Source organism: Leguminivora glycinivorella, chromosome 6 (genome assembly GCF_023078275.1).
Source record: "Leguminivora glycinivorella isolate SPB_JAAS2020 chromosome 6, LegGlyc_1.1, whole genome shotgun sequence".
Lineage (NCBI taxonomy): Eukaryota > Metazoa > Arthropoda > Insecta > Lepidoptera > Tortricidae > Leguminivora > Leguminivora glycinivorella.
Genome location: NC_062976.1, coordinates 14,960,342 through 14,979,412, shown reverse-complemented (window position 1 = coordinate 14,979,412; position 19,071 = coordinate 14,960,342). Strand labels below are relative to the sequence as shown.

Genomic DNA, 19,071 nt, shown 5'->3' with positions numbered 1-19,071 from the left:
AATTTTATTGTGCTTTGTGTATTTCTCTTTGTAAATGACGATCCTTATTGGGAAAAACTATTCATTTTATTATTTTCAATAAAATTTTAAGCCTTAACAGCCTTATAAGTGTAATTTTTATCATGCAATAAAGAAATCTAAATCTACTTCAATTGATAATTAATTAATTAATCAATTAAGAAATGGCTAACTTGCTTCATTCAGCATGCGAACAGAGTATCTTACAAATATGAAGTACTGAAACTTTGCAAGTTAAAGTCGTGTAACATATATGTGATTCGATATCTCAATATTAAAATCGATATGTTTCATCAATAGCTCCCTACGTATTGTATAAGTCATCAATTCATCAATGACACTTGCAAAAACTGGACTAGATAATACAGATAACGAGCGAAAGCGAGCGATATAAATTATCATGCAATGTTTCGCATCGTACACAAGTAATCAGAAGTTTGGTCTGTTTGTAGCGCTACGGCGGAGGGCGGAAGCAGTGACGCTAGCGAACACTACCTACAGTGGCTTGATTTATAGGCGCATAAAGTCGCGAACGCACGGATGCCCTTGCGCTCACTTGTATAATTTATTGTTCTTGCAACACTACGTCACGGTTGACCCGGGCCTAGACCAGCCTAACAGATTTATAGTGCCTGCGGTTTTATGGAGCTCGACGCTGGACCTTGTTAGTTGGTTTTTTGACTTTTTTTTAAACTTTGAGCTTGGTTGTCGTGATTATAAAAGTGAAAGCTACATTTGGAAGTTTGACTTATCATGTTACGTAACTCACACACGTTATTAAGATTTTTTTAATATTTATGTTGTCGAATTAGTATTGTTAATTTCCAAAAAGACATTCTCAAATTACTCTTGATTTCATGATTTTTTAAAATTATTTTATTGTAAAGATCTGTCTAACAAATTAGATTTTTTCTAATTTAAATAGTTTGCCATTCTCAAGTACCTACTTTTTGTTTAATTACATATTTTATGTATTTTACTACTACAAATGTTTTCAATGTGGTGCGTAATCACATTTTCATAATTTATATTTCATTTATTCACATAGTATTTATATTAACCATTTAGCAAAATATTTGTCACTATTTACACACACATCTCACAATGTACTCGTAGTTAATACTAATAATGGCAATATTTCTAATGTAATAAAATTAAAATTTGGAAATGAGGACTCAAGTCCTTGTGAAAAATATCTCTCCACTTTTACTTTAGTTTGCAACGACTAATTTTTTTTCTGTTCGTGTTTTTACAGCCGCTGACACTGTTACACTGCCTATAAACTTTTGAGTACCTACCTACTTATTCTACTGTTGTTCCGTATACTTAAACGTGGGTGCGGCATATAGCATTGTTAAATGCTGACATTATAATAGTGTTCTGAATATATGTAATTATATTTATACGTATTACATACATACATACATACAATCACGCCTGTATCCCATAAAGGGGTAGGCAGAGCACATGAAACTACTACAGCTTCAGGGCCACTCTTGGCAAATAAGGGGTTAAAAGAAAACGAAACTGTGGCATTTATACGTATTAGCTGATTATAAATGTGTCTGTTTTATAAAACTCATTTTATAAAGTTTGTACCTGGTGAGCATGGCAAATGAAAGAAAAAAGCCAAATGAAAACTATTCTGTATCAACATTTTCTCTTGATTTTTGTCGACAAAGAACGTACCTACTTTTAAAGAACAGCACACGTTGAATGCAATTTGCTTATTGTGTTCATAAAATAAATCTTAGGTATATTTTATATTTGTGAAATATCCTAAATAATAGTAATATATAGTATAACCACGGCCTCTAAAACAAATATTGTATATTGGTATATTATATTGTTTGTTAGAAATTTATATGTATTGCATGTAGTTGTAAAAAACATAAAACTGTAAAATTCTCACCAGACAGTTCAAATAGTCGACGTAAAAAAACCCGAGTAATTGCTATAACCTCCACGAAAACTGCATTTGCGAAAAGACAACACGCATCACGGTCTGCAAGTTGTACAATGTACTTAATGAATTCTTAGACATTTATCCAACTAGATTATATGAATGTAAAAGTAGTAATAAAATGGTTGAAAACAAAAAGCTATAAAGAGATTGAAGACTTACTAGAATAAAATAGGATAGAGAAATAAAAGCAATTAGGTAGTAAGATTATGGAAATTAAGCGAAAACTCAAAGACACTCGGACACGCACATTGACATAAATACACCCACGCACACACACACACACACACACGCACACGCACACGCACACGCACACGCACACGCACACACACACACGCACACACAAGTACCTACTGATATTGTTAATTTTTGCGGAAGAGCGGTTATCTCTTAATACAAGTATCTTGAATACTTACAAAGAGAAGCCAGCATGGATATGGAAATGTTATATTTAGTTATTGAATAAATTTTATTTTATTTTTATTTTTATATTACTACCTATATTACCTATTTATATGTATTTACACACACGAAATTGTCAAAAGAAGTTAACAGCTTCTTCTTCTTCTTCTTTGTTTATTTATTTGACAAAATAGTAAACATGATTTTTCTTCTGGTTTCAGGTGTTTTTCATACTGATAGATTCGAGTAGGTACCTACTTATTAGAATAAGGATAGGGGTTAAGGAGACAATCAAAAGGAAACAAATTTAAAAAAAATACTTTCATTTTGTAGAGGTTCACGATGTTCATAAATATTCTAAATTTCAAAGCGATAGCTAAGTAGTTCTCGAGATATTTAGTAATGTGACAGACAGACAGACGGACAGAGCGGCACCATAAGGGTTCCTTTTGTATATTTTTGGTACAGAAACCTTATAGGATCTGTCATAAACTTTAACCTCGGGAACTCATGGAGCTATCGAATTGAACTTACAACCATATACCACTCAGGTGTCTAGTCCCATAATTTAAAAACATGAACTCTCTACTATAAAGCAAAACAAAATAGGTAGATCCGCTATTACAATACTCCAGTTAGCCTAGAACTATAAAATTCGTATCGTTCAAAAACTTTGAAATAAAAAAAATCATTACTAACATTCTACTCAAACCTTGGCGGGCGAGTCCGATTCGCACTTGGCTGTTTTCTGTTAATTAGATTTGGATTGAGTTTTACTGCGATTTTTTGACTAGTTTTTCAAATTGGAACAGACCGTAAAAGTCGTCATTTATGAATTGCTTTAATACAATAAGTTTGCTACCCTATAATTAGGTAGATCAATAGTGAATAGTTACCCACTAACCTAATATTATAATTAAGTATTCATTATTTAGGCATTACCATAAAATAGCGTTATTGGAGAGGAAAAAAAGAGAAACATACGAATGCCGTATTATAACATTTAATTTCTTTTTTCATGTTAGGAAATATGTGGGTAGAGTTTCGATTAACCTAATTATTTTTTAACGATACGAGTGTCTGAGATACAAAGATACTGGCGAGTAAAAAGTCTGAACTGTCCTGTTCGCATTTTGACTCCACATTCGACCAGACTAGGACTTTAATATGTATTTAAATTTTAACTTCTGATTAGCAGAAACGTCTGCAATCGATGCCGTTAGGCTTAGAATAAATTTAAAAGTGGAAAATGTCTGCCTTGGGTGAGACTTGAACTCACGGCCTCTGGATCGATACTCCAGCGCTCTGCCAACTGAGCCACCAAGACTTCGTCCAAGCCAGCGAAATTTTCCACTACTGAATATATTTAGTTAGGTAGTTCCAATATTAGGTAGGTAGGTATGTACATGTAGGTATAGGTATGGATAGGGAACGATATGAATCGGACATGTTATTGTTAAAAGTGACGTTTTCATTTGAAAAATGTATTTATATGGAGCTATTTGGTACCTAATTGTCGTACCTACCTCAACAAGCAGCATTAGAACCATACTATACTTAAACAAACGACCGGATGTTACGTACGGCTCTCGCTACAAAACTCTACAAATCAAAAAGTATCACACTGGACATAGGTAGGTATCTATACAAAATTAACGTAAAATTTTCACACGTATATTTTTTACTAATAGAGCAGCTATTCTTGAAAAGCATTTATTTAAATTTGTTTAAAATGCATTTTTCATGCGTTTTTTTCATAATGAAAAATTTGTGAAATATCAAAAATTATCCTCTCTTGGGAAGGGAAAGGATATTTGGTGAAAACGGTACTGTTAAAGACTTTTAGACACCGTAAAAAATACTATAAAGAGTATTAAGAGCATAGCCACGGACACCTGTCTGCGAAGCACTAGAGCAATGCAGGCGTTTAATATCTCGTATGGATGTGCGAAAATTCTGCAATCGATCGATGGGTGTGCCCGCGCTGGATTGGTCGATGGGCGTGGTGGCTGTTATCGCCGAAAAGGCGTCAGCCAATAGCGTGGAGGCAGCGATAAGAGGGTTGGGGTTGTGAACCCTCAGTGTGCCGGTCGCTTCGGGACGGGACGGGTGTGCCATGCTGGGGACCATGATGTACCCCGCCGAGGAGGAGATAGAGGACATGCGCGTGCCGCCGATCCAGTTGGAGCACCTGCCTGAAGTGTTCCTGTGTACGTAGTGCGCGTGTTTTGTTTACATTCGGTTCATAGTGTGGTGTCTTAGCATTTTTAGCTCCTAGTAAATAAACCCTTCAGAGTGGTGTGTGGGTAGGTGATTAAATAATAGTGGCAGAACGGAAAACATCGTTAGCTTTCTGTGGCAATTGTTTTACCCACGACCCTACCCTACGGAAAGGGCATTTGCTGTCAGGAGTTAAATAGTAAACTCTATTGCAATGATTTTGGGGTCAATAAATAATGTTCTGGTGATTCTTCGACTGGGTAATTGTAGTAATCATAAGATCAATGACCATCCGACCAAATAACAGACAAGCATTAGTGACCAGAAGGACTCTAACCTTGTGGCAATGGGTTTTGGGTTTAGTTTTAATTTAGGTTTTTTTTTATTGTATTTAATTTGTAATTTAAAATGAGATACTTAACTAGGTATAGTACTTAGCAAGAAACATGCACGTTATGTGCTAGTGTCCTACAATGCAGTAGCTGATATCCAACTGCAGTTATGGGAACTACATGCCGACTAGACCGTGCTTACTGTCAGTGTTCAGTGCCCATAAGATTTGCAGCTGAAATGCTGTCTGATTTCAGTTACCTTACCTAGATATACGTAATTTAACATAGACAACAAATACAATACAAAAAAACTGGCCAAGTGCGAGTCGGACTCGCGCACCGAGGGTTCCGTATCCGTACAAACTTTCAACAGTTAAAATAATCTCATGTTTCTTAATATAACTTTAAGGACGTGACTAGAAGTATAGGTATAGCGCCATCTCTCGGTGAATTTAGCAACTAATTTGTGCGACCTGTATGGTATGTTGGTTTTTCGGGGATTTCGTATTAATTTGAAGTACGATAATATATATCTGCAAGGGTGATTAAATTAAAAGTTAAAATCTGAAAAGTTTTTTTTTTTACTAAAAAAAGGTTTCCAAGATACAGACACCGCTTTATTTTTCCTGTAATATTTGGCATAAAACTAATATTTCATAATTTTTCGTTGGTAAACTTCGGAGATGAGGGGGGGGGGGGTGCGGTATTTTTTTAAATTTTCCTTCATAGTTATTTTTTTCCACTATAAAAAAATATAAAAATAGTTTTGATATGATAGTTTTGATATGTACAGTTTGAGCTCTTTCTAACGATACCCCACTTGACATTTACAGTTTGCCCTCCTTGCATATTGGCCATTTTCTATAATTAATATTATTAAATAAAAAAAAATACTTTCAGTTTGTAGAGTTTAACAATGTTCATAACATATTAACTATTCCAAATTTCAAGTCGATAGCATAAATATTTCTCGAGATATTTAGAAATGTGACAGACAGACAGACAGACAGACGGACAGAGCGTCGCCATAAGGGTTCCTTTTGTAAGTACCTTTTTGGTACGGAACCTAAAAATGTTCTTTCAAAATAATAATAGATCCTCTGCAAGATGACAGTGACTTTACACAAGTTAAACAAAAATAATACGAGTTCATCTCGTATAAGACGAACTTCATTCTGAGCTTATGATTATGTAGGTATTACCAACGACGATTTAATACTGGACTGACAAAGCCCATACAAAAAAGCGTAGGTACCCCTGAAATGTATGGGTCTTTTAGGCTTAAAACTAGGTGGCGCTGTTTCGCATCCTGGAAGTGGCCAAAATCATATTTTCCTCAAATATTTTTGCGTGTTTTTATTTTTTATTAGAACAAATGACATACTAATTTCTTTATTTTAATATCATGTTAACATAACATGTCGATGCACATTTTGAAAAAAAAAAAAAAAAAATTGTAGGCATCAACTGTGTAGTTATGATAATATTTAATAGGTGGCGTTAAAAAATTGAAGTACGATTCTATATAAATCATCCTTGGTATTACTATATCCAATGGGGTAACGTTAGCATATGGCAGGAACATGGAATATACCTACCTATAAAAATAAATATTTTGATTAACTATCCTTAAACAAGTAATCAAATGCCAAATCTTAAATAATTTCTGGGGGCCGATTTTTGAGTCTCACTGTCACTAAAATACCGGTTGAAAACGGTGAATTGCCTACTATTTTCAGTGACAATTTTCTGAATTCGAACGCCGTGAGATTCAAAAATCGGCCCCCTGGTCCTTTATTTGAATTTCTTCTTTCAACACTTTACAGACACTTCAATTAATCAACACTACAGTCAACACTCAACACGTTGACGAAATATTTACGTAAGATTTAATTCGTCAATGCTCAAGAACAATAGGGTTATCGATGGATAACAATAGAGGTAGGTATAGCTACGGTAGATCACGAAAACTGGTGTAGAAAATCAACCATAATAATTGATCATGGCCACTGAGCAGTGAACTAGGAAATTTTCCTTGCAATGAAAACCGATATTTAAGATATTTTGAAGGTGGCCGACGGTTTCGTGCAAATATTATAAATGGGAAAGTGTGTGTGTCTGTTTGTTTGTCCGTCTTTCACGGCAAAACGGAGCGACTAATTGACGTGATTTTTTAAGTGGAGATAGTTGTAGGGATGGAGAGTGACATCCATAGGCTACTTTTTGTCTCTTTCTAACGCGAGCGAAGCCGCGGGCAAAAGCTAGTAATTTTATATAATGAACACGCCTGACCAAATCCTATTCAATATTTGATATATTCATATCATATCCTAAACAAATCTCATTTTGTAAGATTCCTTCCTATGTAGGTATGAAAATATAATAGTACATTTTGCAACTTTCATTACATTTGAGAGGAAAAAATCATGTGGCAAAACCTTTAATGGCGGAGCTGCGACCAGTACCTAGTCTATTTTCACCTATATAGGATTTTTCATATAAATTCATTGTTTTTTATTACGAACGCTTTTTGAGCCCAAGCAAACACTTAATAAAATACCTACTGCATATAGGTAAATTAAATGCAATGTTTAAAGAAGCATAAAATTGAACTTATTTTACATGTCCGTCAAAAAATGTTGTCAACATTTTTTTTTTCATTTTCTAATTGAAGTTTCTGTTGTACTGCCCGTTGCTATGACAACGCGGTCAAGCGCGAAACGAGATGGTTGTCACAATTTCCTGTCAGATTGTAAATTATAACGACTTATCTGAATGAAATTTACGAAATAAATGCAAAACACACTGAATTGTAAAACATAAGTAAAATGCATTTTTCATACCGTTTAATATTTTTTTATAGCTCAATAGTAAAATTTTAGCTGTGCAACAAAAATCCTTGGCTGATTGAAATATCCTCTGCCAGAAGTATTGTACGGATTGTATTAATTTTTAAAACTAAATCCCTAACTCCCTTGGGAACAAAATAGTACATTATTCTTCACACACGTAGACGCAATGAGACCTTTAAACAGCAAATGTGATGAAAACATTATTATGCTTAGGTAAAGCTTAGAACAGTTAGTCCAGCAGGCTAACGTTTTTAGGGTTCCATAGTCTTCTAGGAACCCTTATAGTTTCGCCATGTCTGTCTGTCCGTCCGTCCGTCCGTCCGTCCGTCCGTCCTTGGATAATCTCAGTAACCGTTAGCACTAGAAAGCTGAAATTTGGTACCAATATGTATATCAATCGCGCCAACAAAGTGCAAAAATAAAAAATGGAAAAAAATGTTTTATTAGGGTAGGGCCCCCCTACATGTAAAGTGGGGGCTGATATTTTTTTTCATTCCAACCCCAACGTGTGATATATTGTTGGATGGGTATTTAAAAATGAATAAGGGTTTACTAAGATCGTTTTTTGATAATATTAATATTTACGGAAATAATCGCTCTTAAAGGAAAAAAAAGTGTGTCCCCCCCCCTCTGACTTTTGAACCATATGTTTAAAAAATATGAAAAAAATCACAAAAGTAGAACTTTATAAAGACTTTCTAGGAAAATTATTTTGAACTTGATAGGTTCAGTAGTTTTTGAGAAAAATACGGAAAACTACGGAACCCTACACTGAGCGTGGCCCGACACGCTCTTGGCCGGTTTTATCTATTCATATCATGTACCTACCGGGTGGGGTCTGTAACAAAAGCAGAAAATTAAACTGTAGGCTATAGATACTCCTTATTTTTACCAATATTTGTTCAGCAACTTTTAAAATATGTAACTTGTATTGTATTTAGATTTGTATGACCCTTGAAAGTTTTTCCTAAGCGGTAATGTACTGCGAATTATTTTAAGTTTAAACTGTGACAGACAACGTTAATGACAAATATGTAACATGTATTTAGATTTGTATGACCCTTGAAAGTTTTTCCTAAGCGGTAATGTACTGCGAATTCTTTTAAGTCTAAACTGTGACAGACAACGTCAATGACAGCAATAATGGCGTACATTGAAGCTAATATTTATTTTGTATGAAAAATTAAAGACTAAATTTTTTTAAAAGTCCCTGAACAAATGTTGATCAGTTTAAGGAGTATAGCCTACAGTTTATTTTTTTGCTTCTGTTACAGGCTCCACCCTGTATAATAAAAGAGATCGAATATTATCAGATCTGCTTCAGAACATAATTAATTACTCGTGCCAGTAGTAAAGTGACTCTAGTATCTACATAATTACTTAGGAATAATGTTTTCACATTATCCGATCCGATATCGGATGTAGTAAGGATGCCAAAGGCAGATGACCAACATGGCACCTTGGACACTTGACATGGGTCCTTCATTCGATATCGGATCGGATAATGTAAAAACCCTGTAAGGTTCCTAAATATTTTTTTTAGTGGCTCGGCTGCTTCATGTATTCAACTATAGGCCATTAAATAGCTAGCCCTTATGTAGAGCAAGTGTCCCAGAGCCGCCAGACCTTCCTAAGTTTCTCAAGGATTAAGCTTTGGGATAATATAGGCATTGGAAATTATTATCATTTCCTAACAGTCTATAAAAATCAGTTTTCTAACATAAAAAGCCTTGAGAATTTTAGGGCGTTCCCTGCGCCAATGACCTACGGTTTGAATCCATTGATATTATGGTAGTTTCTAAAGCCTATCATATTAACAGCATAGTCTTTAAACAAAATAGTATCTCATAATTCCTTCTTAGAACATTATTTCTGTAATATTTGGCATCAAAGTTGAACAATTTTAGGGTCAAAAACTGGTTTTTTGGTCATAACTTTTGTTTTGATTACTTTAAAATTTAAATCTCTCTTGAATTTTTAGAAAAGTCAAAAGTAAATCCAAAGATGTCGATTTCATGTATGTAATGCCCTTCACTAAAATAAAATTTCGATAAAAGTGTTTTTTATACCATGTTTAAAAAAATCATAAAAAATTAGTATTTTTTTTTCAAAACATGGCTCTTACGAATAGAGATAAAAGATTGAAGAACCGATGACCGTTGGTCTTATAATTCTATGTGTAATGCAAATTTAGGAGTTTCAACTCAAAACTTGTCAAAAATCGATGAAAACCGTGTGAAGCCCCTTAAGGAACGTTTGTGTTCTTTTAAGCCTTCTAGCAAAAAAGGCCGTCGGGCCGAACTATTGTGATATGCAGATATTTCAAATCCTTGAGAAAATGAGGAAGGTCTGGCGGCTCTGGGCTCTTAGTCTGCCTACTACTTAATACCAAGGAGATTCATGGGGCTGTAAGTAGTACGATTTTTCTTTAAAAAAACCGGCCAGGAGCGTGTCGGGCCACGCTCAGTATAGGGTTCCGTAGTTTCCCGTATTTTTTTCAAAACCTGTTCAACCTATCAAGTTCAAAATAATTTTCCTAATATAAAGTTCTATTTTTGTGATTTTTTAAACTTATGGTTCAAAAGTTAGAGGGGGTAGGTCGCATTTTTTTAAACTTTTGGAGCGATTATTTCCGAAAATATTAACAATATCAAAAAATGATTATAAGTAGTAAACCCCTATTTATTTTTTTATTCCTATTCAACAAATGAAAAAAAAACTCTCCACTTTACGTGGGGGGGGGGGCACTTTGTTGGCGTGATTGATATACATATTGTTACCAAAGTTTAACTTTCTAGTGCTGACGGTCACTGAGGTTATCCGCGGACGGACGGACAGACAGACATGAGACAGACATGGCGAAACTTTAAGTTGACTACGGAAAATTCTATAAAATCCGTTCAGTACATTTGGAGTCGTTTTAAAAGATGACTTGACGTTTTCCCTTACGTTAGCAGATGATAGACAGACATAAGTAATTTACAAACTTCGCTTTATCAATCAAACTAAAGTCGGAATTGTCAGAAATCATTTGAATTAGGATTGAATCACATTGGCGCTAGCCTTGGCCTAGTTCTTTTAAAATTTTGGAGGTTAACGGTCCTTGTCTGTATCATTTCCTAGAAAATAAGGACGGCTTAATATAGGTACATATCTGCAAATTTTATCTACGATTGTTGGATATTAACGTCATTTAGTCGGTTCCGTCCGTGTAAACGCAGCTGCCGTTGAATTCTATAAATGAACCTATTTAATTCTTGCTTTTTTATGCAGTAATACTAGCAAGGGTTTTTTTAAGTCGAGTAATCTATCATAGATATTTAACTTAGTCATTCTTTAAGACGATACAGGAGGGGTCAATTCTCCATACAAACGCTCTCGACTTAATTTAACACAGATTTATTATTATTTATCATTTTTATCTGTGTCGGATTGTTTTGATTTTTTTGATATTTTTATTTTTAAACACGCTAGAGCCCATCAAAAATTTCCAAAAACGGCCTTATTGATTATGGCGCAAAAAAGGTGTGGTATCAAAATTGGTAACAATTAGCCAAAAAAATTAAACGGTCCGATACATTCATTTCATTTCATTCAGATTCCCAAATTTCGTTACAATTGATTAAGTTTTGAAGGAGGAAACAGTCGAGAGCGGAACCTCGATTTTTAAAAATTTTTTGCAATATCTTTTAACTGAGTTGTTCTGAATGAACATTTTTTTTCGAAAAAATCTAGTTAATAACACTAGGTAATTTAAGTAAAATTTCCATATTGAAAGAGGCCTCCTTTCCATTTTAGCATTTTCGCTCCTGTATAGTCTTAAATTAAAAAAAACTTTGTAAACTTTCTATCAAAAATTTAATTGCCATCAATGTGCAGCAAAAAGTAATTGTGCCGTTAATTAATATGATTGCTGATACAACTATTGCTAATGGATCATATTATTGTCAGTTTTAATTAATAAATGCCCGCATGGGTAGCACATTGTATAAAAAAATAAAGAATTAAAATGCACACTGTATATGAAAATAATTTACTCCATAGTCAAAAATAAAATGAGTTTTGCTCTGGATTCATGTACGAGTAGGTATATAATACTTAGTTCTCTTTGCGCCGTAAACGTCATTTTGCTCCAGTCGATTTAGAAAATGGTCTAAAACTCGTGACGCTTTTATGGATCACAATACTGCTGGCATAATTTTAATAATAAACAATCTTGAGACTTTTTGTAGGGGGCCTTTATCCAATTGAATTCTTAGCATTTAACTTTTGCTCGATGGAAAAAAATCGGGAACATACATACCTACGTAGGTAACTTTAGGTCGCTTAAGAGTAAAATGCACTTGAAAATTTTCATATTACTTATAAAAGGTATTCGTAACAGAAACAAGCTCCGATACCCAATTATTGTCTGAAAGAGAAGGTTTTAAGCGAAGATAGCGTTTGTTGTTATATGTACCTCCGCTTTCTATTTTGGAAAGTCATTTTTCAACTCAAGAGTCTAAAGTACTCGTTTTGTTGCAGCCAGTATCCCGAAGTGCGGTGGCTGCCACGAGATGATAGTAGACCGATATGTTCTTAAGGTCTCAGACCGAACCTGGCATGCGGGTTGCCTGCGCTGCGTCGAGTGTCGGGCCATGCTGTCCGGGAAATGCTTCGCGAGGAACAACCAGCTTTATTGTACGGATGACTTTTTCAAGTAAGTTTAAAAATAATGAAATTTTCTGTGTGTTATTGTTTCGAAATTCCGTGGCAGTCTCGAGATGAACACTATCATTCGAAGACGCACCGATGTCAGGCTGCATGAGGGTGGCGATACTTGCGCCTCTGCTGTGTCAAGTGTTGCGATCAGGGCATTTTTTTTTTTTGCCAATATTTTTTTTTAATTGTTTTAGGAAATTTTAGGTCAATTGTACTCAGAATCACGAGTACTTTCAATCTCACTGGGAGACAAAAAGTGTCCCAGAATTTCCATACATTTTTGTTACTTTCCTCTTTTGTTACCCCATACAACATGTACGAAAACTGGTAACAAAATAAGAAAAAAACGTATGGGACAATTTTTTAACTACTATGATTGAAAAGGCTAGTAATTCTGAGTAGAAATAGCATTTTTTTTTCAAAAATATCACACTTCATAAAAGTGGAAAAAAAAAAAGAAATGCTCATCAACAGTATTGTTGAGTAAGTTAAATACTGTATACTGTCTCTGTTTTCAGTACAGATGGTGTTTTTTTTTACGCACTAGTGCGAGAAGTGGTTCATTATACTTATTTATATGTCAGGTCGAAACTTCGGAGGGCCATCTGTACTGAAAAACGTCGTACGATACACGAGCGAAAAGAAAATTCGTAACTCGTTTCGAACTTCCTTTTTTACGCACTTGTATCGTAATGTACAATTATGTTTACTGTATACACATGTAAAATGAGCTAGGAATATACGAGACAGTGGGTGGCATGATTTAAGCATTATTTGCTATTACGGTAGAGCATGATGGTCCTATACTAGACTCGACCACTGGAGGTCTAATAGTGATTATTTCAGTTATATGTGCGAAATATATCTATCTATATCCAAATTGATATGTGCGAAATGATAAGGGTTTTAAGGTTAAGAATGATTTATTACAGTAGTGTGATACAAAATCTCAGTTCTCCAGAAAGTACGTTGCCTAATATATTTACTCTTTCACGTTGATAATGTTATTGTTTTTCCGGCTGTTGTCCCAGGCGGTTCGGCACAAAATGCGCGGGCTGCGGGCAGGGCATCCCCCCCACGCAGGTGGTCAGGCGGGCGCAGTCGCACGTGTATCACATGCGGTGTTTCGCGTGCGCGGCGTGTGCGAGGACCCTTAACACGGGAGACGAGTTCTACCTGATGGAGGACGGGAAGCTAGTCTGCAAACCGGACTATGAAGCGGCTAGAGCCAAAGGTTAGTAAGTATGCTTTTTGTCATTCTGCTTTTAAATAAAAAGGCGAATATCAAGTACAGTCAAGTTTAAAAGCATCCTACACGCAACATAATAAAAAATATATCACAGCTCTCAATTTGCAAGAGCAGAGTTACACTTGACTGTACCACAGTATCGCATGTCCGAGTATGATGATACGTATGATCTGTGCCATTTCAGGCGTATGTCAAATAATATGTGTTGCTTTGTCAAATAGTCAACAGTCAATAATCATTATTTTCTGCACGTCAGATATTTCAAGGAAAGACGACGATACAAAGTCGGTATTAATTTATTGTTTCTCGACTAGGCGGAGAAGGATCATTAGACGGTGACGCGGCAAGTAAGCGACCACGAACCACCATCACAGCAAAACAGCTAGAAACGCTAAAGAGCGCATATAGCAGTAGTCCAAAACCTGCACGGCACGTCAGAGAACAGCTCGCGCAGGACACGGGGCTGGACATGCGCGTTGTGCAAGTGTGGTTTCAGAACAGGTAAGAGATTAAAAATCATAAATACTTATCTATTTATGAAGTCTCCGGTACCCGGTACCCGCGATAAGTCGGTAAGCGGCCACGGACCACCATCACAGTAAAGCAGTTAGAGACTCTAAAGAGCGCGTACAGCATTAGTCCAAAACCTGCACGGCACGTCAGAGGCTCGTGCAGGACACATGACTGGACATGCGCATCGTGCAAGTGTGGTTTCATAATATTTATGAAGTCTCTCTTACCCGCGGCAAGTAAGCGATCACGGTCAAGGCAAAGCATTTAGAGACTCTAAAGAACGCGTACAGCAGTAGTCCGAAACCTACACGGCACGTCAGAGAACAGCTCGCGCAGGGCACGGGGCCGGGGCTGGACATGCGCTTGTGCAAGTGTGGTTTCAGAACAGGTAAGGAATTAAGAATCATAATATAATTACTCGAGACTTCATCAAATAAAGCTGTAACTCCCTACAGGTAAAACTGTATCTCTCTTCGCTCGCAATGTCGCCTAAAGGTCTTCAACGACAAATTTTGCATGAAGTGCATTTATCGAAAATAATCGATTTTGTAATAAAAAATAAATACGAGTAAATTCACATTTTAGACAACTTTTGAGTCCTAGCGTCCAAAAATATAGTAGTCCAAAAATATACCTTATGTAGTGCGTAGGTAGGTAAAAGAAAATCATTCATTCATTGACAACTATGGCGAACGTAATCCGCTAAGCTGATTTAGAGTTATCGCAAAAAGTCTTCCCTTCTGGGTTATAAGTACAAAGACGTCAAGCATCACAAAGAGAAGGACGATTTATACCTTTCCTGACCACTAAATTAAATTGGGTTATGAATGTTATGATATTTATTCTGACGATAGATAGTTACCCGTACCGTAGTAACTATCTATCTATACGGAATCTTACTATGAGCATGGCTCAAGAACATGCTCTTCTCCGGTTAAGATACGATATTATGTAGGTATAATACCTATTTACATAAAAATTAAAATTTTGATAAAAACTCCCGACATAGTGGACCGGTTTTCATGAAACATGGCTAAGAACACTCCTGGCTAGGCTAACCCAGATTTCAAACAAAAAAAAACGAAATCTAAATCGGTTCATCCGTTCGGGAGCTACGATGCCACAGACAGACACACACACAGACAGACAGACAGACAAACAGACAGACAGACACGTCAAACTTATAACACCCCGTAGTTTTTTGCGTCGGGGGTGAAAAAGACAAAAGCGTCGCAGAGCACGTTGCGTGACGAGGTGATACATGGACATGGACACATTGGACACTGCAGGTAATACCTCTTCTCATTTCATTATACCGGCATGTCATGAGAGCCTGGGATCCCCTTTAGCAACAACTCCCAGAATAAGGTGTATGCACTAGTTTTTACAAAAACGATTGCCATCGACCTTCCAACCCAGAGGGAAAACTAAGCTCTATTTGAGATTAGTCCAGTAGTCTATTGAAATTAGCGACCGAAAAGCATAATATTTATGTAGGTACTTAAATTACTAATACTTATTGGTACGAGCTGGGATTTGAACCCGCGATCTCTGTATTAAATGTCGCATGCACTCATCGCTAGGCCACCAGCGCTTTTGCGGTAAATGTATAATATCTACTAAGTAAAAATAATTTCAGGTATCTTTCATTGCACGTGCTGTTCTTGCTTTAGTTAAGCCTGGACGAAAAATTTGATATGCGACGCGGAGCGATAAAAATTGCAACTCAACCATAATAAATTAATATACCGTAACGTTTGCATGTCCGTGAGTTCTGTAATCAATTTTCCATATCTGCACAATTAAACCAGGCAAGCGAGTTAACACAAATGATTTTGAAATGGTCAGTGACTTAACAAGACGTAAAAGTTTTATCGCTGCAAACAGAAATATAGGTTTTTTCAGTCGTGGAATGAATGCGCATATCTTGCTTGTTATATTTGTTATTTTCATCGTACATTCTACCGGAGCCAATTTTAGAAAAGTCTTGATTATTAATTTTTTGATATTAAAATGAAAAAAGTTCCTCGTTCTTTTACTATAGAATTTTGTTCAATTACGAGATGGTTAGAAATGAAAAATAATTTCATGAATTTAAGATTTTGCTGCTCGAGAATCTGGTATTATTCCTTTTTGTGAAATTCCAAAAACATTCCTTTTTCGTTTTTCCTGTATCCTGAATAAAACTAGAATAACTTTGAAAATTGCAATTTTTACTAATCTTTGCAAATCTATTACGCGACATGTACATACTTATATGACCGTCCTTGCTTAACAATTGACCTACCGTCCATTCTATGATATTGTTGGTGCATCCTTGTTCGCATCATATGCATTGTAAGATTTGTAAGGCACAGGGTCGGTGGGGCATGACCCGGCCTGGTCGCGCCCTGTATTCAGCCTTGCTCGTTATCAGAACCGTTCGCCATTTTAATACTTGTGAGTTCACGTGGATTTAGCCGGTCTTGGTTGGTGGATATTAGAGCAGGGGCCCATTTCTCAAAACTGAAAGAAGTTACAAGCGGAAGTCTCATTTCAACTTGTCAATTTAGACATTGATACCCACTTGTAAATTGTAACTTGTACAAGTCTGACCAAAAAGAGTAGAAATTAAAAAGTGGCAACTGTGCAGTGTCATCTCTTTCAAATCAATACGTGTGGGAAAACGAGACGACACTACGATGTTGCCACTTTTTAATTTAACTACTCTTTTTGGTTAGACTGTAGCTTCGAGAAATGGGCCCCAGATCGAATAATTATTTTGGTTAAGTCAAATAATACAATTTTATTAACTGAAATTAAAAATGACTTACTCCATAGTTCAAAATCAAAATGAGGCCCTGGCGATGTGTAAAACAAATGTTCCATAAGAATTTTTTTTCTTGACCAATATCTTTCATTTTTAGTTGTCCAACTAAAGTGAAAATATATTGCGTACAAAAGTCTAATATCGAGATTTCTTGGTTTGAGATTTAGCTCGTATAACGTAGGTACATACGTATAATATGATTTTCATAACTTTCATTAGCGACAAAATATTTACTTTTAATGTGCCTACTATAAAACCCCGTTTCTTCACCTAGGTACTAGGATAAATGTGCAAATTCGGTATAAATTCAAACTATAAATTTTACATTATTTTGACTTTTTTCTTGTTTTCTTTTCTCAATGAAGTTAACAAAAGCATAATTAGAATATCATTAAGTACTATCATTAGGTATTTAGTACTGATTTCATTGAATATATGGTCTCTATTGGTTCCAATATAGTTTTCAGTTTAGTTATAATATAATACCTACTCATAATGTAACTCGTTTGTCAACATTTTCGTTAGTCATAATTTGGTTTTTCACAGAAACGCGTAATTTTTCAGGATTGCCATAAAATTAAAATAACCTAACCTATCTATAGATGGTTAATGAAAACGCTGAAAAGTTAACCGTTTCAGAATTATGACTAATGATAAAGTGGCAATCATTACATTATGACTTCCAATTATTATGTCAAACAAAGGGATCCGTTGAAGATGATTATCTTAATTACACTAACTCAATTTTTCTTTTTACCCGACCTAGTAACCTTTATATTTATTTCGTAAGGCTCAGTAGGTTCGTGTTCTCTAGACATATTTATTCATTTGTATTTTGAATAAATAAAACCGGCCAAGAGCGTGTCGGTCCACGCTCAGTGTAGGGTTCCGTAGTTTTCCGTATTTTTCTCAAAAACTACTGAACCAATCAAGTTCAAAACAATTTTCCTAGAAAGTATTTATAAAGTTCTACTTTTGTGATTTTTTTCATATTTTTTAAACATATGGTTCAAAAGTTAGAGGGGGGGGGACGCACTTTTTTTTCCTTTAGGAGCGATTATTTCCGAAAATATTATTATTATCAAAAAACGATCTTAGCAAACCCTTATTAATTTTTGAATACCTATCCAACAATATATCACACGTTGGGGTTGGAATGAAAAAAATATTAGCCCCCACTTTACATGTAGGGGGGGTACCCTAATAAAACATTTTTTTCATTTTTTATTCTTGCACTTTGTTGGCGTGAATGATATAGATATTGGTACCAAATTTCAGCTTTCTAGTGCTAACGGTTACTGAGATTATCCGCGGACGGACGGACGGACGGACGGACGGACGGACGGACGGACAGACAGACATGGCGAAACTATAAGGGTTCCTAGTTGACTACGGAACCCTAAAAAACTGAGTATCCTTATAAACCTGGGCGATCGAGCTCCGCTCGGAGTTCAAAAACTCGAAAATTCGCGTTTTCTGAGACCTAAGACTAAGCTAGATCGATTTTTCACCTCCGAAAACCCCCACATAACAAATTTCAGCGAAATCTTTATAGCGATTTCCGAGATCGCCGATCGCCGCGCCGGTATAAATAAAAAATAAAAAAACCGGTCAAGTGCGAGTTGGACTCGCCCACCGAGGGTTCCGTACAAACTTTCAAACTCCCCAGTTAAAATAATCTCATGTTTTCACATAACTCTAACGACTTGACTAGAAGACAAAAGTATAGGTACTAATGAGCATTATTGTGTATAGCGCCATCTCTCGGTGAATTCGCTAACTAATTTGCGCGACCATAGTATGTTGGTTTTCAGGGATTATTCTTTATAATGTTAACCGATTTAAACAGTTTTTACTTTATTGGAAAGAAGATGATTTACGTAACATCTCGTATTAATTTGAAGTACTATATACATCCGCAAAGGTGGGTAAATTAAAAGTAAAAATGTGAAAAGTTTTTTGTGAATAAAAAAAAAGTTTTCAAGATACAAACACGATTATATTTTTCCTGT

The 19,071-nt window shown here is 35.6% G+C and overlaps 1 protein-coding gene across 1 annotated transcript in view; it reads left to right on the top strand.

The window, feature by feature from the left end:
- LOC125227045 (LIM/homeobox protein Lhx3) overlaps window positions 1-19,071 on the top strand; it is a 99,725-nt gene that overhangs the window by 75,205 nt on the left and 5,449 nt on the right. The window contains 3 exon segments of the mRNA XM_048131237.1: window positions 12,312-12,486; window positions 13,520-13,722; window positions 14,052-14,238. Coding sequence (XP_047987194.1) covers window positions 12,312-12,486; window positions 13,520-13,722; window positions 14,052-14,238 — 565 coding nt within the window.